This window comes from Camellia sinensis, chromosome 4 (genome assembly GCF_055761805.1).
Source record: "Camellia sinensis isolate YWXY chromosome 4, ASM5576180v1, whole genome shotgun sequence".
In the NCBI taxonomy this organism is placed as follows: domain Eukaryota; kingdom Viridiplantae; phylum Streptophyta; class Magnoliopsida; order Ericales; family Theaceae; genus Camellia; species Camellia sinensis.
This window is the reverse complement of record NC_138964.1, coordinates 61,223,494-61,246,506: the sequence shown is the minus strand read 5'-3', so window position 1 is coordinate 61,246,506 and position 23,013 is coordinate 61,223,494. Positions and strand designations below refer to the sequence as shown.

The window sequence follows — 23,013 nt, the reverse complement described above, 5'->3', positions numbered from 1 at the left end:
TATTTATAGACATCATAGTGGTGCTAGGGCACTATGGAATAAGTGATACACGTGATATTATTTGATGTTATTCATTTCATATAATTTTGATTACCCGTGACTTTGTCTACCTGTGATGTAGTCACGGACGTGGTTGTAAGATAAAATAATAATTGTAGGCCATAGAATCACAATGCAATCCCTTCATATTCGAGCAGTGCGTTGTCAAATAAAACAAAATACAGTGAGTTGTCACATCGGCACATGAAACTATTTTGTCATGCTTACTTTTGTAATACAATAAGTACTCCCTTGGAATTGACGATTTCAGTACGTATAGGTGTTTTCGAGAAATTATAAATGAAATCGAAAAATGAAATTTTCTTTGTATTAAAGTAATATTGTTCATAAACTATCATTGTTTTTCTCACCAACATAATAAAATGGTCACCTGCTAGGTAAACACGATTGGAACTTTGGTGCCTATATTTTATCTTATTTTCAGTTAATGAACTTCACAGTCATCCGATTTTTATTGTCATTACACAACCGTCCATCATATTTTTTTACCAACATAATAGCATTTTCTGCTTCTTTTCACAGTCGTAATAATGTGACTTAGATGAATTCTGAAATGTGCGGAAAAAACAAAGCATGTAAGTTGCACTGCAGAAGTCACATGCATCACGTAATGTCAAGAAAAAAAGTCACAACGTATACAAGCATGGCAAAGTCAGAAAGTCACATGCATTACTGCATCACTGCATAAAGTGACATGCAGCATTGCATCACTACACAAAGTCACATGCAGTGATGCAGTGATGCACAAAGTCACACGCATCACTGTATCACTGCACAAAGTCAGATGCATCCCTGCATCGCTGCACAAAGTCACATACCTCCTACCTACTGTGCCCATTGGAATTATGCACAAAGTCACAGGCATCACTGCATCTGCGGCACAATAGCCGATGCTACAGGCCGTTGATTCGTTCATGACTGCACAAAGTCGAGTCCTGACAGCCGAATGCACTGGATAAGGTCAGTGGCATGCATGTAATCGAACAGGAAATTGCATACATACAGCTACCATGTGTATATATGGTATAAATATCGTAGCATACCACAACAAAAGTTTTACAGCTATTTCTAGCGATATTATCATGACATATACGGTGGTTGATCTATATTCAGCAATGGGTCGTTATTGGGTTGCAGATGGAGATGAATTTCAATACCCATTAAATCCAAATTTGCGTTACTCACGTGCCACCGTCAATACCATGAGAGCTGAGTGGGAATTTCGCAAAACTCGAGCAAACGTTCTCGTTGAGCTATGCCGTGAAGTTAATCTTAAATTTCCTCGCCGGTTAGCTATGCGTATGCCAACTGACACTCCACAGTTGTTGCAAAGGGCATTGCATCGTATCCGCGACGAGGTTAATCGCATGACCCAACGTTTGCAAAGGTCCGGACTAATGAAGACCGCAAATGAGCGTGCCGAAGATGGGTTAATGGATGATGCACACCAGTACTACGCCTGGAGCATGGATGTTATGTATGAATCTGATATTGAGATGTCAGATGATGATGATAATGAATGAAATTGTTTGGATGAACGCCCAGGGCATTTCTGTAATGCATGCAATTTGTAATGCTTATCCATGACTTATCAATGAAGCGAGATATTTCAATTATTTTTAGCCTTGAACAAACATATTTTTTTTAGCTTCTTTATACGTTTTGTTCAAACCAAACGCGTTTGTAATTTATGTTCTCCTAAATTACAGATAATGAGAGAGGGGTAGAGATGTGAAACAGATTTGTGTGATTCACCAATATAAATAAGAATAAAAAATTGTGAAATTATAATTGCGAATAAATAAGTATGACACTTACATCAGCTGTACAAGTTTGACACATACAAACAAAAAAAAGAAAAAAAAAAACCTATATAGTCCATATCGCAACCGCTAATGCCCTAACCTGCCCCCAGTCCCACAACCCCGACCGTGGATCTCCCTCCTCGGTCTCCTACGGTAGACTCTCTGAATATCTGGCACTCTCTCCCCTGTATGCGGCCCTCCACTGACTGCCTGTGGAGCCTGTGAGTGTGAGTGTGACCCCCCCTCTCCTGCATCTGATGCCCCTGATCCTGCCTGTGCCTGTAGATCAGATACTGCTGTGAGCTGTGATACTCCCACTCCCTCGTCTGGTGCAACTGTATCACGATCTACAGTTGGACCCCGACCTCTGCCTCTGCCCGCACCCCGACCTCGGCCGCGACGTCCCCCACGACCATAACCTCTCCCTCGCGCTCTGGGGGGGCTCAATATGGGCCTCATCATCAATGTGGGAGATGTCAGTGAGAACTGCATCATGTGTACTCCTGGGCGCGGTCGAAGTAGTCCCCATAAAAGCAGGTGGTAACTGGGTGGGTGGGGTAGCAACATCATGCATGAACCGGGGCGCGGTCGAAGTACTCCCCAGAAAAGTAGGCTGTAACTGGGTGGGTGGGGTAATAACATCATGCATGAAGCGGGGCGGTGACCAATCAGGGTCAGGGTCAGCATGCTGGGTAAGATGTACGTGTGGGGAATATGGAGAAATGTATGGGGTATCATGTGGTGGGGTGACTGAAGTCGAAGGACCTGCTGTGGCTGGCGCTGAACTGGGAGGCACTGACGTGGACGGGACTGATGTGTCTGGAGCAGCTGCTGCACTGTGTACACCGTAGTCCCCAAAATGCAGACGATCTACCCGATGGGCATGCTGGATCCCCTCGTACAATAACTCTCTGATCTCTACAAGGGCCTGCAGACCAAGCTGTCCATCACGTCTGAAAATGACGGCCTTAGCCAAGTGATATGACCTCCCAGCTCGAACCACCTGGAAAAAAAATCAGATATATTAGGCTATAGTTGACTGAAAATAATCAATTATGATATTAACAATTATCGGAGATATAGTATGATACTCACCAATGCCTCGAGAGAAGGCCCAACTCCCTGATATCCGGCCTCGGACAGGTGGCTCGGATTACCGACAAGTAGGTGTGTATGTCGCCGATACCACAACATGTAAGGGTCGGGAGAGGGGAGGACCCCATCGCTCCAGTCAGCCTGTACAATAGTGTCGCGACGGGCATCCCACAACTGTATGTATCGCATATGATGTTGACTCCAGTCAGTGCTGGCTCGGCCACGTCTATCCGTCGCATACAATCGCCACCCGGTGTCACACCGATCCGGCACGGCCTGGACCCGACCAAACTGTCGGAGGACACGATCAGGGAGATGCCACTCAACCACGTCAAAACAAATGAGTGGTACTCTCGCCATCCATATATCCTCACCTAGGCGGCAGTAGTCTGGGAGCGTGTGGAGGACATCAGCATAAGGCTGCCAGATAAACTACAATAACGACAAGTCTATTAAAAATCGCTCATAAACATATACAGTCCATATGACAATTAAAATTTAGGTATTTAAATTTGATACCTCGCCGTCTATCATCCGGTCAAGCTGGTCTCTATACACGACCACTACGTGGGTCGATACGACCTCGTGGCTCATGTCAACCCTCCACCGGCTACCTCGAGGTCCGGCCGGCATCTGCATGTCTCCCTGCCCGATGGGAACCTCACCAGGAGCAACTAGTTGCCGCCTAGACGGGGCAATGCGAATCAATCTCTCCCACGCCCAAATCTGCAATAGTTTGAACGCAATTACAATACTGATATATGCCATACAATATGAATTGACATGTAATAAAATTCTTACTAACCTGTAGCAAGACAAGGGGTCCTCCGATCTGAGTCACACCCACCTGAGTGGCTCAACATAACATCCTATACAAGCATGCCAAAGCCGCGGCGCCCCAGCTGTACTGGCTGATGACGTCAATGTCTCTCAACAGTGGCAAATACATCAGCTTGAGCAGGTTCTGTGACTTATCAGGGAGAAGTACCCCCCCCAATAAGCCACAGAATATATGCTCGCGCATGCTGCTGTACTAACTCATCTGCAGCATCATCTGGAAAATCGCCCTGAAAATGCTCTGACAGCCACCTCACCCTCACTCTACCTGCCTGTAAGTCTGCAGGTGTAGGTGCTACTCCCAATAGCTCAGCACATAGCGCTATCCACTGCTCCGTCGTCAATGATGGGTCAAGTCCAGTAACTGCTCGCCCATCAATCCGTAGACCTTATAGGACAGATACATCCTGCAATGTGACGGTGGCCTCACCGGTCGGGAAATGAAATGTATGAGTCTCTGTGCGCCATCTCTTGACGAGAGCAGTAATGAGTGGGTGGTCCAGTCTGATATGGCCTATACGATATACACCATAGAATCCCGCACGTAGTAGACACTGCAAGACTCTATGGTCCAATGGACGATCCCACAGGCCGGAATCTCCCCGTCGGCATGCCACCACGGTGCGTGACTGGTCCTGCATAACAGAATGAGTATTTTAAATTATAGCATTATCAAGGAAATGAAAAACAAAATGCAGTGTATTTTCATTGTACGCGTAAAGTCCAACAAACGTTATTGCATACCGGGTCCTCCCATATACTGTCAGCCCGATGTGGATGACTCAAAAGGGGGACCTCATCAGGTAGATGTGCCATGAAGCCTGTACAGTTGAAAAACAAATACATTTTGAAAAACTGTATTGGTGAGCATGTAATTTAACTATATCAATTAAGCTCAAATTATTATGTACATGACGACTTGCAAAATAAATGTGGTCGATTATTTTAAAAGTATAAATTTGTGTGCCATTAACATGGAAGCAATTAACTAAAATCAGAATTTTGCATATTATGTGCCATTAAATATGATAAGCAATTCAACATAACCTATCGTTATCTATGCTTCGGACTAATATAAAAATCTTTTACAAAGTCATTTTACGATCTCAGTTACATAAGCTTAATAATGACCAATAACATGTGGATAGTTTTTGTATGTCAATATTTACAAACAAAATGGAATGATCATTTTTTTTTCAAAACTTCATTATTGATTTTGGCATATTTGACATAACCTCATTATTGATTTTGACATATTTGACAAAATTCGTTACATTTATGGCATATTCGACAACTTCATTATTGATTTTGTAATTTTTGTTTTGCAATAAAGTAAAAAATTTGTAAATTACGTACATGTAATTCATAAATTCTAAATGTACAAAATGCTTGAATCAGTCGAAATATTAAAATCTTAAAATGAAAGAAGAACTATGTGATTTTAAATAAAATTTTGTAATAAACATTTTCAATGAAGTAGAGAATAAAAACTATGATAGTTGTAAATTTTGTCAAGCAAATAAAACAATTACAATATATAAAGAATTAAATAACAGAAATGATCTATTACAAATAAAAAATGTTCTATTAAATGTATGACCCCGTTTACAAATAATGAATTACAAAAGAAAAGAAAATGATCTATTACAAATAAAGAATTACAAAAAGATCTATTACAATATGTAAGTATTACATAGTCTTCATCGACCAAGTCGCGCTGGGCATGTTCGCCTGTCATGACCTGTCTGTTGGCACTCACTGCAACGAGCGGTCAAACGCCTATCTGATATGTCCATCTCATTCGGAATACGAGACATAGATGCACGACCCCGTTTCACTTGTCGCAGACGCAGTACATTAGGCATTAAAGTCCACTGCGGATCAGCCCAATAATCTTGATGCGGTATTGGATTGAATTTAGTTTCCCAAACCCTCATGTATACAGGAAGCCTATATACTAGATCAACGTACTCGAATGGATTGTCATCGCATTCAGACATTACAGCGAGCATATGAGAACATGGATAGTGTCGTATCTCATATTTCCCACAACTGCACGTGGGTTGATTCATCCGCACAATTTGTGTATTGCGACCTCGTCCATGGCGAAAAGATGTTTGCACCTCAAACACGCGGCGTGGCCTATAAAAAAATTGTAATAGAAACTAATGAAGTTCATGTTTTTAGGTGTAGTTAAATTGACAACATAATAACAATAATTTAATTTATATTACAAACTAACCTGTCATATGATATCAACTTGAAAGTATTTGCCCTTGCGATGCCATCCTCAATAGTTTTTTGCATCTGTCTAGGGTATTGGAACTCATTTCGTACATCTAGTTCAGCTTGGGCTCCCATCTCGTCAAAATATTTTACAAGCCGCCGAAATGTAAATTCAACCATAGCTGAGATAGGTAAGTTCCTTGCACCTTTCAAGACGCTATTGAAGCACTCTGCATCATTGCTAGTCAATACCCCCCAGCGATGTCCACCGTCATACGAAAGGGCCCACTCCTTAGGATTCATCTTGTAAACCCAAGTGATGGCTTCTTGGTCAATAGCCTGTATTTGTTGTAAGTAACCATTACACTTTCGTCGTTGATGAGCACTTCCTGCTTTCTATAGAAGTTGTTTCAGCTCCTTATTTCTGAACGTAGTGTTAAAGTTACTACAAACATGTCGAAGGCAGTGCCGATGATATCCAACAAATTGGAGCGAGGGATTCAACCAATGCCGCCTCACAGCAGCTAAAATACTCTCAGCTCGATCGGATATCAAAGTCACTCCCTGTCGGTCCATGACAATATGTTCCTTGATATTTGAAATGAAGAACGACCAAGACTCCAAACTCTCCTTGTCGACAACAGCAAATGCAAGCGGTAGTACTTTGCCATTGGCGGTGACAATCATTGCTACAAGCAACACACCAGTGTATTTTCCGTATAAGAATGTACCATCTATGGTTATAACAGGCCTACAATGTCTGAATCCATCGATGACGGGTTTGAAAGACCAAAAAACAAAGTGGAAGACGGGCATAATGGTTGTATTTCCGGTATATCTATGCTTCCATTGCACGATGGTGCCAGGATTAGATATTTGTAATGCATACATGAATTTAGGCAACATCATATACGATTCATCCCAATCTCCGAATACCATTCTAATTGCCTTTGCCCTTGCATGCCACGCCTTCTTGTAATGTATAGTATAGTTCATGGACTTTTTTATGTCTTCGATGACATTCTTAATGGGCATATCAGGTTCGTTCTGCATACAACAATACCTATGAGTCAGATTATTTTGGTGTGAACACTTTAAAGACACAATTTTGGTGTGAACACTTTAAATAAACAATGTGTATATAAATGTAAACATTTATTTTGTATACTCACCGCAACTTGTCCCAAAAGATGAGAAGCAATGTAACTGGAGCTAATATTTGTGTGGTCCCTGTTCGTTCGTGGGTATAAACAATGGTGAGGACCCCTATACTGCTTTATTTCAAAAAGCCCATGTCTCTTACTAAGAGATGCACGCAACCACCATCTACAGTCGTGCTTGCAAGCACACACCCAAACGTCTCGCTTGGAGGTTACGACTTTATACTCTCGATTATTTGTTGCATGGTACAATTTCACAGCATGTACTAGTTGCTTCTTATCAACGAAAACCATCCCTTTGTCCAACTCTGGATTTTCAGCATTCCAGATTCGGTTACGGGGAACGACATCGCGGTTACTAATGTCAAAATCACAACCCATGTGAATGTTTTCAAAGAAAGGGATTTCAGGTCTAGGTGGAATGGGGGCATTCTGAATATCAACGGGAGCGTCGACATCATCTTCTTCATCATCATCATCATCTGATCCGCCCAATAAATTTTCTTCATCACACATTTCATTCTCATCATTGTCTAGGGCGACATCAGGACCGTACATGTCACTGTCAGCAAACTGCACAAAATTAACCGTTTCAGCCATATTACCAGCAACTTCAACTGGAGTCGTATGATGGCTATAGGTGGGCACATCTTGGGTGTTATTGTGAAATTCAGTCTCGTATCCACCATGTGAACTTGATTCTCCACCATGGCCATGAAATGTCTGTTGTGTGTAGCCAGCTGCATAACATTCATTTGATTCATACATAGGAGATTGAAATGCTGTCGTGTCAACCCCATGTGTCAGCAATGTAGTGAACGGATGCGAATCCATCTATGTTATATTCGGAAGATTCTGTACAACCTCTTTCTGAATGTACACTTCCAAACAATTTGGTGGTTCGAAATTTCCACCGATACTTAAAACGGTGTTCAACGCCTCATCGTCATTTATCGGTAATATTTTGTATTTGCTGGTTGCTTGCCACTGGCGATAAGGATATCTACATTTGAAGATCAATCGGACTGTTTCCCCGTAACTTGCGACCTTGGACATAAACATCTCCTCCAAATTGCAAAGTGTGGTGCCAAGTTGCACCATATATATCCCTTTCGGCTCAGCATCATATGACACACCTTCATCGGGATCCCGAATTATGTTTCCCCCCCAGTAAAAGATAATTGGAACAGTTGCCATATACTTGCTTCAATGAAACAATAAATATTAAAATATCAACAATATACATATATCGAATTGTACTTGTAAAATAAACATTAAAATTTGCAGAAGCCACAAATAAAAGCAACCCTCTAATTTTTTATCAATTTATATTTTCCAGGGTTGAAGGAACTGTAGAGGTGAAACATTAATTCAATTTGTATTTTCTCAACTATATATTTGTGTCTCAACTTGATTATTACTGTTTATTTTCTCATTTTTTTCACTTATTTTTATTCGTATAACAGAACAGCTGAGATTTCATCTATACGTGGAGTTATAGATTGTGTCTCATTTACTTCCTATGTGAAGACTTTTATCTTTTCAACGTGAATGTTCTTTGTTGTCATTGCTCTATTGTCTTAATCTAAAAAACACATAACAAGAAGTATACTTGTTGTCTTAATTCTTTCGAATTAGTGGCGAAAAATAAAATAGGTTGAGAGATATTTAGTAGAGGGTGACGCGATTGATTTGGACAATATAAAATACAGGGTGCAAACATTGAGAGAGATTTTTTTAACCTGGTGATGTAATTGTTCAGATTTATGGAAAATATAAGTTAATTTGATTTGCTCCAACTTGTGCCATTACGGACCTTAATGACAAAGTTATTTCCTATGTAAACTAGTAACCCTCGTCCATTTTGTAGAGGGCATAGAGGCTTTCTTATAAAATTAAAACAACAAACTGATTTTGGATCATTTTGGATCGTTCTGAAAAGTAAGAAAAAAATTAAATTTATTTACTCCTTTTTTTTCTTACACATACAAAAACAAAAAAATAATTACAGAGATAATTTATAATGGCCAAAAATTAGAGATAATTAAATTGAAGTTGGTGGTTAAATGTATGGACTACATTTTGGATAGTTATCTATGTGAATCTATCGGGCCATCCGTACCAATTATTTGGTATTACAAAACACATGCTTACCCATCAAAGTGCCAATTTTTTTTTTCCCTTCTTACGTACGAAATTGCTATGGACTATTAATTAAAATAATTTATTACTCTTTTCATGCATATATGTCTGCACACCTCTATGGACAGAATAATTATGATATTTGCTTCCGCCAACCCCTAATTTTGTAAATCTATTTATGTGGCCTTCGGTAATCTTAGGATTACTGGCCGGTCATACGTATAGTAGCGGGTTTGGGTCGTGATAGAGTGGTATCAGAGCACGAGTTATACCGTACACATGAGTCCATATAAGCTACAAGATGTCATAGAAAGAATTAGGGGCATTACATCAGCATGTGTTAGTGTATGTGAAATTATACGACATGTCTGAAACAATTAGACATGAAATGAAATTGAGCATTGTCAAAACTATAAACGAGCTATTTGCCTATGTTTATTAGTGCTCTATTTACCTATAGCAAATGGAGAGAACAAGAAGTGATGATGTGATTGAATCCTTTGATGCCAGAATGGAAAGAATGTTAGAAGCTTTAACCGAGTCCATGAGATAACAACAGAGACAACAACTACCTCTTTCGCCTTCTTCAGTGCAAGTGGAACCGATAATTAATGACATTATCGGGTTGACTTAGAAATTTAACAAGATGAAACCTCTGACTTTTCTAGGTGTTATTGAGCCACTGAAAGTTGAAACCTGGATACTAGAAACTGAAAAATTATTTGAAGTGTTTCCATGTTGGATCATTTTGGATCATTTTGGATCGTTCTGAAAAGTAAGAAAACCTGATTTTGGATCATTTTGGATCGTTCTGAAAAGTAAGAAAAAAATTAAATTTATTTACTCCTTTTTTTTCTTACACATACAAAAACAAAAAAATAATTACAGAGATAATTTATAATGGCCAAAAATTAGAGATAATTAAATTGAAGTTGGTGGTTAAATGTATGGACTACATTTTGGATAGTTATCCATGTGAATCTATCGGGCCATCCGTACCAATTATTTGGTATTACAAAACACATGCTTACCCATCAAAGTGCCAATTTTTTTTTTCCTTTCTTACGTACGAAATTGCTATGGACTATTAATTAAAATAATTTATTACTCTTTTCATGCATATATTGTAACTACTCTAAATTTATTACTCTTTTCATGCATATATTATACAAACATGAATAAACATTATTAAAACATAATGTTTAGATTTTCCTTTTCAATGGTAGTGGACAATCACAAAGTGAAAAAGGCGATAAGTCAGTTCGTTCAATACCCATTTCAAAAACTTTTTCAAATTTTCTTCAGTTTTCTCAGAAAATTTTAATTTGTACTAGAATACTATTATATGTATTACAAATTCAGCTCATTAAATGTTTTAATCATATTTTGGCTGCCTGACCCCAAATATAGTGAAATAAACCAAACGAAATTAAACCAAATTTTTTTTTTTTAAATCAAATAGAGTCAAATTTAAATATTTTGAGAAACCAATAAAAATATTTCTTTTCAATAAAATAGAGTCAAAATTAAATATTTTGATAAACCAATAAAAATATTTCTTTTTAATAAAATAGAGTCAAAATTAAATATTTTGAGAAACCAATAAAAATATTTCTTTTTAATCAAATAGAGTCAAAATTAAATATTTCAGAGAACATGATCTTTTATTTGAGAGAACATGATCTTTTCATGGAGAGAAAATTAAATATTTTTTTAATCAAATACATTCAAAATTAAATATTTTTTTGTTTAATAATTATATTTTGTAGAAATTAGACATTAACAATTTCTGAACCATAATTTGATTCAAAAAATGTAGACATTTTGATTCACAAGCATAATTTCAAAATTCCAATTTCTGATTTCAAATTTCAAAATATAGACATTTCATAATTCCAATTCAACAATTCTCAATTACATGAATTTCGTAATATGACAATAACAATTACGAATTATATGAATTACAATTTTTACTATTTTTATTCTTAATTAAACAAAATTACTTTTAAAACCATAATTTGAAACCCTAATTTCCTTTTAATTCCTGTTAACAAGCCAAAAAAAAAAAAAAAAACTCACAAGCATCATTTCAAAATTCTATTTTCTGATTTCAAATTTCAAAATATACACATTTCATAATTTCAAATCAACAATTCTCAAATACATGAATTTCATAATATGACATTAACAATTATCAATTTTATGAATTTTGGATTTTTTAATCGCTATTCTTAATTAAAAAAAATTACTTTTAAAACCCTAATTTCCTTTTAATTCCTCTTCACAAGCAAAAAAAAAACAATTTCCAATTCAACAAATGTACGTTGGTTTATTCAATATTCAAAATATAGACATTTTGATTCACAAGCATAATTTCAAAATTCTAATTCCTGATTTCAAATTTAAAAATATAAACATTTCGTCATTTCAATTCTCAATTCTCAATTCTCAATTCTCAATTCTCAATTCTCAATTCTCAATTCTCAATTATATGAATTTCATAATATGACATTAACAATTATCAATTATATGAATTGATGATTTACGAATTTCATCATTCCAAATTTCAATTCTCAATTCTCAATTCTCATATTTATGATTTATTTAAAAAATTCCAAACCCAATTTATGATTCAAAAGCATAAAAATTCAAAAGCATTACAACCCTTAATAATGTGAACCCTAAAATGAAATCCTAATTTGAACAATCCTAATAATGTGAACAATCTGATATCGAACCCTAATTTCATCACCACAACCACACTGACAAAGCATAAACATTCATAACCATATTCTATTTCATAACCACAATGATAAAAACCCTAACATTGACAGAAAAATACATTTAATAATTCCAAAAAATTCAAAAACTAACCATGATTCCAAAAAATTCAAATACATTTAAAAACCCTAACATTGACAGAAAAACCCTGACCCTGATTTCAAAAAATTCCAAACCCTAATTTCATAACCACAATGATAAAAACCCTAACACATTTAATAATTCACATGTAAAACCCTAACATTGACAGAAAAATACAACACATTTACAAACACAAAAACTAAATACATAAAATTAGGGTTAATGTCATACCACGGAGAGAGAGAGAGAGCAGAGACAGAGAGTGAGAGCAGAGACCGAGAGCAGAGAGCGAGAGCGAGCTGAGATGGAGGAGGGTGAGAGATGGAGAGGCTGATAGATGGAGAGGCTGAGAGATGGAGAGTGAGCTGAGAGCGAGATGGCCGAAAAACCTAAGTCTGAAAAACGTATTCTGAAAAACGTATGCAAATGAGGGGGGGGATATATGAGGACTTTAAAAACGCTGATTGAAAAAGCGTTTTCATTTAACTGAAATCGCTATTAGAAATAGCGTTTTTTCTGGCAAAATTTTTTTGTTAAAATCGCTATTAGCAATAGCGTTTTTTTGGCAAAAAAATTTTGTGTAAAAATCGCTGTTCTTAATAGCGTTTTCCTTGGGCAAAAAATTAATCCTAGAAGCGCTATTCGTAACAGCGACTTCTTAATCAAAGTCGCTATTTGTAATAGCGATTTTCCTGTTCATCTACTTTTGCGCTCCTAACAGTAAAAGTGCGAATAGTAATGGCGCTTTAGCTTAGTTTTGGAATTCCGTCAGAAGTTGGCCTAGTTTTGAAAATACAATGTAAAAAAGGCTTATATTGGGAAAAGCCTTCGGAAACAAGTTAATAGCACGTGCACGTAACCTTCTATATTATTTTATACTATAAAAACACGCAGCCATTCTCTGGTTCTAGCATAGCAAAACCCCTAAACCCCCTCTCCGTGTCTCTCAAAAGCTTTTTTGGGGTTGATATCAGATTCTGTTCGATCTTGAAAAGAGGACCCAAACAATGCCTCCAGCGTCGAAGAGAAAATCAGAACCCCTCAAATCATCTAAGGTCGATGGTCTTCGTTCTGGTAATCAGTTTATATCCGATATATCTATAATGTTATAGGCATTAATTACTAGTTTTGCAAAGTACAGATCATATTTTTGTCATGAAACCCCTAATTATTCTTTCTCTTTTTTATACAAATTTGCTTTGGTTGTTGTTTATACGATGTGGGTTTTAGCTTATGCATACACGGCTCTGTTTTTGGCTCTTAAATGTAGGTGAAGTTCTGATTTTGGGGATAGATGTATGGTAAAAAACAATAATATTAGTCAAAGTTTTCAAATATGGGTTATAGATAATATGATATTAGTTTATGTTTATGATTTAATGGTTTTTCGTTTGACTTGCTAATAATTTAGTTTAATTAGATCAATGATACTGTGGAAATTTTTTTCTTGAAATCTTGTAAAAAGTGTTATGGGCATTACTAGGTCTGTAATTAGTAGTTTGTGATGATATGGAGTGGGATTTGTTCTTACCGTGGCCATTGGCTAGCCCCAGTGGGTGCGGGATTTGTTTCTCAAAATGGGTCTTTTGTTGCATTGAATTTCATATTTTGTCCACCAAAAGGAATGGTGTGAGTTGTAGGAATTTTTCTTATGTTTGATTTCTTTTTTGTTAGTAAGCATGCTTTTTGGTGGATTGTGCTAGTATTGCCTCTTGTGGCTCTTAACTGAAAGAAATGAGGGTACAAAGAGGCTTCCCAAAGAATCTATTGGATGGAAATATGAGCTCAAAACCTCCTTTTATGATGATGAATCATAATTACACAGTATCTTTGAAAAAAGAAAATTTTTACTTTGTTGTTTGATGGTGTATAGTGTGGTGAATGCTAGAACTTTAGACTTCCTTACTAATGTCGGGTGACCTCTGTAAATTTTGGTTCCGTTTATTTTTGTATCTTGGCTTGATGCGAAGTGGAAGAATGATTGTTGTTGCAATTAAAGTGTTAATAGTCACCCTCTGCTTACTTTTGGAATCTGTTGTAGAACAGATAGGTTGAAGCCTCTTGTAAGTGACATCTCTTTGGAATTGTTTGCGGAACTGGTAGAATGAAGGTTAGGACCATATACATATGAAGAACTGGCCTTACTATTTAGTATAGGAATTAGATTACTGTAAATTTAGTAGTCTCTGTTGGGTACTTTTCTGTTGACTTCGGTAGAATGCTTTTGCGGTGACAGTCAACTAATTTTTTGAATTTGTTTCATTGACGGAAAGACTGTTTATATTGGGTATGAAAATAAAAGATTGCACAAGTTCCATGTGATGAAGAGACTACCTTGATGACTAATGAAAACCCAAGACAACCATTATGATCTTTCTTTTGCAGTTTATTATATGTAATGATGTACTCTTTTTTTTTTTTTTTTGATAAATAATGATGTACTTTTTTTTTTCTTCCTCTCTGATAATAAAGGTGGTCATGTTCTTTCACATTATCTTAGTTCATGTTCATTGATATTTGCTCTTGTCTTGGAACCTTGAAATTGGATTTGATCAGCCCGCCATTATGGTAAAGAATTGCTATTATTTTTTACGATATTTAAAAAAGAAGTAGAAGCTCACATTTGAAAGTAAAGAAAAATTTCTAACATCTTGTATGGATGGAAGAATTTCCCCACTAAATCCCATTTAATTGTAAGTAATTCATATGGTGTAATGGATTTAGAAATACTCTCTCGTCCAAAACAGAACCCTTTACTCCCCCTCCTCTCCTTTCTTTTATATTGTTCCCCAGGGACCCTCTAAGGGCCACTGCCTCCTTCTGGGCTTTGACCTCATTCCTGGGCCTTCTATACAGCCCATGGGGTACACGGCTCTGACGGCCCTTTAACTCAGTTTTACTCGGCTACGGCCCTCCACTGGACCTGGCATAGGCCGACTTGTCTGCGACCATGGATCTGGTATGGGCCGCTGACAACTACTCGGCCAATTTATGACTCAGAGTCTTATTTATTCGGCCACCACAATTGCCCTCCAAGCATCTGATTAACATCTGTTACTTGGCGTGGTCAGCTTCCGTGTATATTTTTCGGCTTATAGATTTAACAGACCTCGAAAGTCGAAAATACGGCGCAGGCGCACCTTTTGGTACTGCTACGTCATATCAGACGCAATATGGAGTCATCATTGCTTCCCGTCCCTTTGTAATTTGACTTTCATTTAATGTGATTTGAAAATTGTATGTGTTGAACTTTGGCTCCTTGGCATTCTTCATACCGTTCTTCCTTCCTCACAAGACTCCTGCGTTTTCAACTTTGCTTCATATCGCTTCTTCGCTTTGCTCCCTCGTTCTGACCTGTAAGACCCTCCCTCTCTTTCTTTTCTGTTCGCATTCTAGTCCATTTGTGTGTTTTTATTTGTATATCTTCTATTCCGTCTGGAATGGCAACTCATTTGAAAGCTCTCCTTTCTGAGGAGCGAGTCGCCGCCTTCCATCGTCACTTTTGGATCCTCGACGATGTCCACCTGTCCCTCGTTTTAGACAGTGTGGTTGATATGGAGAGGGTTGATGCAAACACCATTGTCCTCCCTCTCTTGTCAATTGTTGAAGGTGGGGTCTGTTTCCTCTTACACCCCTTCCTCAGGACTATTCTGCATTATTGGGGTCTCATTCCCTCTTAGCCCAATGTGAATTTTTACCGTATAATCATGAGTTTAGTGGAACTGAACCATCGACTTGGGCTCAACCTGAGAATTCCAGCGATTCGGCATTGCTATGTCATGGCGAAATCAACTGGTCGTTATGGCCGTTATTTTCTTAGAGCCAAGGATATAGATCACCACTTGGTGGCTATGCTTGCCAGCTCTGGAAAAAGAGTTGATGACGTTATGATCGCCGTTCGAGGCAATTGGGAATTCGGCGAGGGAGAAGATCGCCAAGACCCTGTGCCGAGACAGAAAGGCGAGCCAGGTGGCTAAAAATAATTCTTAGTTAACCGTTCTATTCGGCGGTAAAAGATTAATGACCAGTTTTGTTGTGCGCAGGTAACGACTTAAAGTGAGTCCTTCTATCGGCAGACGAATCTATTCTTAACTAGTTGAAGACAGTCCTTAAGTACAAAGGGTGGGCCAATCTTCAAGGACAGGGACGTGCCGCACACATTCTGTTAAGATACGATCCAACCTTACTTGATTTTTTCGGCGGCAGATCATATCCCTTTGCCGAGGGGAGAACAAAACTTACAGCACTCATATTCCCTAACTTTAAGAGCTTAAGGGACATTGGCCATGAGGGTTCAGAAGCCGAAGAGGCTGGACCGGAGGGCCATTTAGAAGAAGAAAGTTCAGACGCGAAAGATGCTAGACAAGGGAGTCGTTTGGAAGAACAAGAGTTAAACAGGGAAGTTGAGTTAGCCTTTGAGCAACTCAACCAAGAGGGCAACGGCCAACCCTCTACTTCTGGCTGAGTGGCGATGGGCAAAAAGTTGGCATCGAGAAGACCAAGGAGAGGCTGGCCGATGATGTTTGTCGTTGCGATAACTGTGATTTCAAACATGGATGGCTTAAGGCTCTTCAGGTCGCGGGTATTGACTCGGCGTCGCCTCTGTACCAAAATTATAAATTTCATTCGAAGCCTACGATGCCGAGAAGACTGACGATGAAGAGGAGGCGAACGAAGGGGAGGCCGCAACGTCTCTCAGAGTGCATTAAGTTAGCTTTGTAACAAATGTTGCCATTTGTTGTAACAAAACTCAAGTTACTTTAATGCCTGTTGTGTCTGTTTCTTTCGCACAATATGATGTGTGCCACTTGCATGAATTTTATACTTAATTCGGAAAAGTCCAATCTTGATTGTGATATGGCACTCCACCGGTTACGGAGTGCCAACTGTGCATTCAACTCGGCTCAGAGTTTGGAGATGTAATGGCCAATTGTGCCCAGCACAAAGGGCACTCAGAGTTCGGAGGCTTATTCGGCCGATCGTGATTTGCACGAGGGGCGCTCCGAGTTCAGAGTCTTTTGTAATGGTCAATTGTGCCAAGCACAAAGGGCGCTCCAAATTCGGAGGCTTATTCGGCTGATCGTGGATTGCACGAGGGGCGCTCCGAATTCGGAGGCTTATTCGGCCGATCGTGGCTTGCACAAGGGGCACTCCGAATTCGGAGTCTTTTGTAATAGCCAATTGTGTCAAGCACAAAGGGCGATCCGAGTTTGGAGGCTTATTCTGCTGATCGTGGCTTGCACGAGGGGCACTTCAAATTCGGAGTATTTTGTAATGACCAATTGTGCCAAGCACAAAGGGCGCTCCGAATTTGAGGCTTATTCGGCCGATCGTGGCTTGCACGAGGGGCGCTCCGAATTCAGTCTTTTGTAATGGCCAATTGTGCCAAGCACAAAGGGCGCTTTGAATTCGGAGGCTTATTCGACTAATCGTGGCTTGCACGACAGGCGCTCTGAATTCGAAGTCTTTTGTGATGGCCAATTGTGCCAAGCACAAAGGGCACTTCGAATTCGAAGGCTTATTCGTTCAATCATTAGAATAAGAACCAAGCAAAATGAGCCATGAAGATTCATTGATGAACTGTATAGATACATTCACGGAAAGGAAACTGAATCATTACATCATAACAAAAAGCTGGTTTCCATGTCGTTTAATAGTAAAATTTGCCCAAGTGAGTCGCATTCCATGGTCGGGAAAGTTTCTTGTTGGCCATGCCCAAGAGCCGATATGCACTTGCCCCAGTAATTGAGTCAACTTGGTAAGGACCGTTCCAGTTGGAGCCTAGTTTGCCGTCTGTCGAATTTTTGGTGGCAGGAAACACCTTCTTGAGAACCAATTCCCCTGGGGTGTAACGGCACTGTTGCACATGCTGATTGTACGATTTGGCGAGCTACTGTTGGTATCACGCCATATGCACAAGAGCTCGATCACGACGCTCTTCAATCAGATTGAGGTCATAGGCCAACATCATATCATTTTGCCCAGTGTCAAAGGCCTTTGATCTTAGAGTAGGCAGGCCGATTTCAAAAGGAATAATAGCTTCTGTACCAAAGCACAAGGCGAATGGTGTTTCACCGGTAGGTTGCCTTGGCGTGGTGCGATGAGCCCACAGTACACTGGGCAGTTCTTCAATCCACTTTGGCCTTTTCTAAGTGCTTCTTGATTCCATCCAGGATCACTCTATTGGTGGCCTCAGCTTGGCCGTTGCTCTGCGAATAAGCTGGTGAGGAGAAGTACGGTCGTATACCATATGTGTCGCACAATTTGCGATAGACACCGCAGTTGAATTGGGTGACGTTAGAAATAAGTGCTTGCGGTATGCCGAATCGTGTTACAATGTTCCTCCATACGAAATGTTTCACGTCTACGTCTCGGATATGTGCCAACGGTACCGCCTCAACCCACTTCATGAAGTAATCCGTTGCGACAATCAAGAACCGTTTACTCCCTGGTGCTCTTGGGAGTGGTCCAACGATGTTCAGTCCCCATTGGGCAAAAAGCCAAGGCCTAGTGACGGCATTCAATTTTTCCGCGGGCAAATGAGTCAAGGGGATGAATTTTTGGCATTGTTCGCACTTCTTTACGTAATTCTTGGCATCAGTTTGCATGGTGGGCCAATAATACCCTTGGGTTTACAGCTCGATGGGCCAGTGAACGTCCTCTAGAATGGGCGCCACAACTGCCCTCATGTATCTCGGCTAAAAAATCCTCCACTAGGTTTGGATGCACACATTCCAAATACGGCCCTGAGAGTTCTTGTAGAGCTTTCCATGGGGATCCAAATAGTCGCATAGGTCTTTGTTCCATAGCTTATGAGCCTCTTTCTTATCTGTTGGCAACTATTTTGAGGATAAAAATGCGGCGATGGGGTTTATCCAACTAGGGCCCAGATCAATGACATTGACACTAGCGGATTCAAGGTGGCTAATACTCGGCTCGGGAATGAATCCCATCTCAATGGTTTGTTTGACTTCTGAATTGATGGTAAAAGCCAAGCAGGCAAGAGCATTTGCATGGGTATTTTGGTCACAGGTAATCTGATTCAATTCGTGGTGGTCGAATTGTATGAGCAGTGAATTTTTAGTCTTCATGTAAGCTGCCATTCGGTCTTTCTTAGCTGCATACTTTCCCTGCAATTGATTGATGACCAGCTTTCAATCGTCGAAGACCTTTAATCGCTTAGCGTCCAGGCGAAGTGCATTATGGAGGCTGACTAACAAAGCCTAGTACTCGGCCTTGTTATTTGATGCATCGAAACCAAGTTTTACCACTTACTCGATTATCGCGCCCTCAAGGGTCATAATTACAACTCTTGCCCCGCTACCACGCTGGTTAGATGAACTGTCGCAGTATATCTGCCAAATATCCCCAACATACATTCGCCATTCTTGTTGGGGTCGGACGGCTGGCTGCGCCGGTTCAAATCGGCCTGACAGCCAGTAAACTCGGCAACGAAGTCGGCCAAAACCTGACCTTTGATAGCCGTCCTAGGAGAGAATTGGATGTCATACTGGTCAAGTTCTAAAGCCCATTTCGAAACGCGCCCTGATGATTCTGCACTGCGAAGTACTGTTCAGAGAGGGTAGTCCGTCAGCACAGTTATTGTATGGGCTTGGAAAGAGTGCATTAACTTCCTGGTGGCCACCACAAGGGCCAGAATCAGCTTCTCCAACGGTAGGTACCGTGTCTCGGCGTCCACCATTGCCTTGCTAACATAGAAAATGGGCCTTTGCTCACCTAGGTCTTTTTTTAGCAACACGGTGCTGACCACCCGATCTGATACCGCAAGATACAGAATGAGTTGGTCGTCCGGTGATGGAGTTGTTAAAAGCGGTATCGAACGGAGATAAGCTTTCAATCTGTCGAGGGCGGACTGGCATTCGGGGGTCCAATGAAATGCCTTTCCTTGCCGAAGGGTGTGAAAAAATAGTCGATACCGATCCGAAGAACAGCCAATGAATCTGTTGAGAGCTGCGGCCATCCCCATTAACTTCTGCACTTTTTTGGCCGATTGAGGTGAGCCGAGTTCCATGATTGCTGTAATTTGCTTCAGGTTGGCCTCTATTCCACGATGGTTCACAATATAGCCAAGGAATGTGCCAGATCCAATGTCGAACGCACACTTTGAGGTGTTAAGTTTCCTCCTATACTTCCGGAGAATATCGAAGGTTGTGGACAAGTCGGCCAAGTGGGTATGCTTTTCTTTGGATTTTGCCACCATGTCGTCGATATACACTTTCATGGTATGGCCAAGTTGTTCTTTAAACATGGTAGTGACAAGCCTTTGGTCAGTTGCCCTAGTGTTCTTCAGGCCGAAAAGCATGACTTTATAACAATAAGTGCCCCTTCGGGTGGAGAATGCCATTTTTTCCTGCTCTTCAGGATGCATGGTGATTTGGTGATAACCCCTGGACGCGTCCAAGAAGCTTATACATTGATGGTGGGCATGTGTCGACTAGTTGGTTGATTGTGGGGAGAGGGAAACAATCCTTGGGACAGGCCTTGTTCAGGTCTGTGAAATCCATGCAGATACTGAAGCTTGAGTAACCAGCTTAGGGTATGATAGAATATCACCCCCTATTTATAAATGAAGATTAGGGTTTACAAGAAAGTCAATTACAAGATAATCCCTGAGGGCACAAAATGATTACAGACAGACCTTAGTGAAACTTTCGGCTAATATAATATGCTAACACTCCCCCTCAAGCTGGTGCAAAGATATCTCTCATGCCCAGCTTGCCTAATATGTCATGAAATGGTTTATTCCCAATCCCCTTGGTGAGAATGTCAGCAAGTTGTTCACCAGACTGGACAAAAGGAGTACAAATGGTACCACTAGTGAGTTTCTCCTTAATGAAGTGGCGATCAATCTCAACATGTTTTGTCCTGTCATGTTGAACTGGATTGTGAGCGATGTTGATGGCGGCCTTATTATCACAGTATAACCGCATGGAGTCCGTCTGATCAATACCTAGATCACGCAACAATAATTTGATTCATAAAAGTTCACACACACCTTGTGCCATAGCCCTAAACTCAGCTTCTGCACTTGACCTGGCAACCACATTCTGTTTCTTACTCCTCCAAGTAACTAGGTTGCCGCCAACAAATGTGCAATACCCTGAAGTTGATCTCCTATCAGTTACTGACCCAGCCCAGTCAGCATCTGTATAGGCTTCTACACGAAGATGATCATACTTTCAAAAATACAGACCCTTACCAGGAGCAGACTTCAAATACCTCAAGATTCTCATGACAGCATCAAAGTGAATCTAATGAGGAGCATGCATAAACTGACTAACTACACTGACAGCAACAGCAATATCAGGACGGTAGTGAGATAGGTAAATGAGCTTGCCCACTAATCGTTGATAGCTCCCCCTATCCACAACTTCTCCTCCTTCATCATCCCCCAACTTCTGATTGGGTTCCAGTGGGGTGGCACATGCCTTACAGCCAAGCATCCCAGTTTCCTTCAACAGGTCAAGCACATATTTTCTCTGTGAGATAAATATCCCATCTTTAGAGCGAGCAACTTCAATTCCCAGAAAATACTTCAAGCTTCCCAAGTCTTTGATTTCAAATTCTTTAGCTAAATATTTCTTCAACAGAGGTATTTCCCCACTATCATTGCCTGTAAGAACTATGTCATCTACATAAACAATAAGTGCTGTAGTCTTACCGCGTGAGGAATGTTTCACAAACAATGTGTGATCTGCCTGACTTTGTTTGAAGCCATATTTAAACATAGCCTGAGTGAATCTCTCAAACCAAGCCCTTGGAGACTGTTTGAGACCATATAATGACTTCCGTAGTTTGCATGCTTTGCCTTCTGTTTGATGATCCTCAAAACCCGGAGGAATGTCCATATAGACTTCTTCTTCGAGGTCACCATGGAGAAAAGCATTCTTGACATCAAATTGATAAAGCGGCCAATCTAGATTAGCTGCTAGAGAGAGAAGTACTCTGACTGAATTCATTTTAGCCACTGGTGCGAAGGTCTCCTGATAATCAATGCCATATGTCTGAGTAAACCCTTTTGCCACAAGTCTTGCCTTGTAACGCTCAATAGACCCATCTGCTTTGTGTTTCACAGTATATACCCATTTACATCCCACAGGTCGTTTGCCCGTAGGTAACTCAGTCAATTCCCAAGTGCCATTCTTCTTAAGTGCTTTCATTTCCTCAATCATGGCTAGTTTCCACTCAGAGGTAGCAAGAGCATCCTGAAAATGGTTAGGAATGCTAACAGAGGAAATATTGGACACAAACGCTCTATATGAGGATGACAAATGAGAGTATGATACAAACTGTGAGATAGGATGTTGAGTACAAGATCTCACACCCTTTCTCTTGGCAATAGGAACATCAAGATCAATGGACTCAAGAGATTCAAAGTTACCTAGACTCTCATCAGAAGCAGGAGATGGCAGTGGAGTAGCAGAAACGGTCCCGTGTATCCAGTTAACTGGTTTTCTATCTATGTCCCGGACATAAACATGCCCGTCCTTATTCTTGGTGACAGTGGGTTCGATAGTCCCAGTAGAAGAGGGGGGTGCAAGAACAACTGGTTCCACCATAGGAGGCACAGGAACTGGGTCCACCATAGGAGACACAGGACTCACTTCACACCAAGGCTCCCCCGGAAATGAGGACGGTGACACCGGAGAGGACAAGAAATAGGACTGGGACTCAAAGAAAGTTACATCCATGGACACAAACCACTTACGAGAAGAAGGGTGGTAACATTTATACCCCTTTTGAGTAGGAGAGTAACCAAGGAAAACACATTTGAGGGAGCGAGGGTCCAACTTACCACGAGAGGG

At 40.1% G+C, this 23,013-nt stretch overlaps 3 protein-coding genes across 4 annotated transcripts in view; 1 reads left to right on the top strand and 2 right to left on the bottom strand.

Moving 5' to 3' along the window:
• Positions 1 to 1,820: 1,820 nt before the first annotated feature.
• LOC145823352 (uncharacterized) lies at positions 1,821 to 4,310 on the bottom strand. The gene is made up of 4 exons (XM_082922907.1): positions 3,766 to 4,310; positions 3,480 to 3,686; positions 2,961 to 3,392; positions 1,821 to 2,868 (listed from the first exon to the last, which is right to left on the bottom strand). The coding sequence occupies exons 2-4, from the start codon at positions 3,597 to 3,599 to the stop codon at positions 2,206 to 2,208; spliced, it is 1,215 nt and encodes a 404-aa protein (XP_082779033.1). The 5' UTR covers positions 3,600 to 3,686; positions 3,766 to 4,310; the 3' UTR covers positions 1,821 to 2,205.
• A 1,179-nt stretch (positions 4,311 to 5,489) lies between these two features.
• Positions 5,490 to 11,314, bottom strand: LOC145823351 (uncharacterized). The gene is made up of 2 exons (XM_082922906.1): positions 6,040 to 11,314; positions 5,490 to 5,939 (listed from the first exon to the last, which is right to left on the bottom strand). The coding sequence occupies exon 1, from the start codon at positions 8,015 to 8,017 to the stop codon at positions 7,118 to 7,120; it is 900 nt and encodes a 299-aa protein (XP_082779032.1). The 5' UTR covers positions 8,018 to 11,314; the 3' UTR covers positions 5,490 to 5,939; positions 6,040 to 7,117.
• Positions 11,315 to 13,086: 1,772 nt separating this feature from the next.
• Positions 13,087 to 23,013, top strand: part of LOC145824671 (uncharacterized) — a 28,398-nt gene continuing 18,471 nt past the window's right edge. For both annotated transcript variants that reach the window (XR_014366617.1, XM_082925032.1), the window contains exon 1: positions 13,087 to 13,261. Coding sequence is in view for 1 of the 2 variants with exons in the window: in XM_082925032.1 (XP_082781158.1) it covers positions 13,195 to 13,261 (67 nt within the window). In the remaining variant the exon portion in view is untranslated. The remainder of the gene's footprint in view (positions 13,262 to 23,013) is intronic.

Coding starts and splice junctions, on each gene's coding strand:
- LOC145823352 (XM_082922907.1), bottom strand. CDS start 3,599: ATGCAGATGCCGGCCGGACCTCGAGGTAGCCGGTGGAGGGTTGACATG. Junction 3,393..3,479: donor ACCGGATGATAGACGGCGAG/GTATCAAATTTA, acceptor TCGTTATTGTAG/TTTATCTGGCAGCCTTATGC. Junction 2,869..2,960: donor GGCCTTCTCTCGAGGCATTG/GTGAGTATCATA, acceptor TTTTTTTTCCAG/GTGGTTCGAGCTGGGAGGTC.
- LOC145823351 (XM_082922906.1), bottom strand. CDS start 8,017: ATGGATTCGCATCCGTTCACTACATTGCTGACACATGGGGTTGACACG.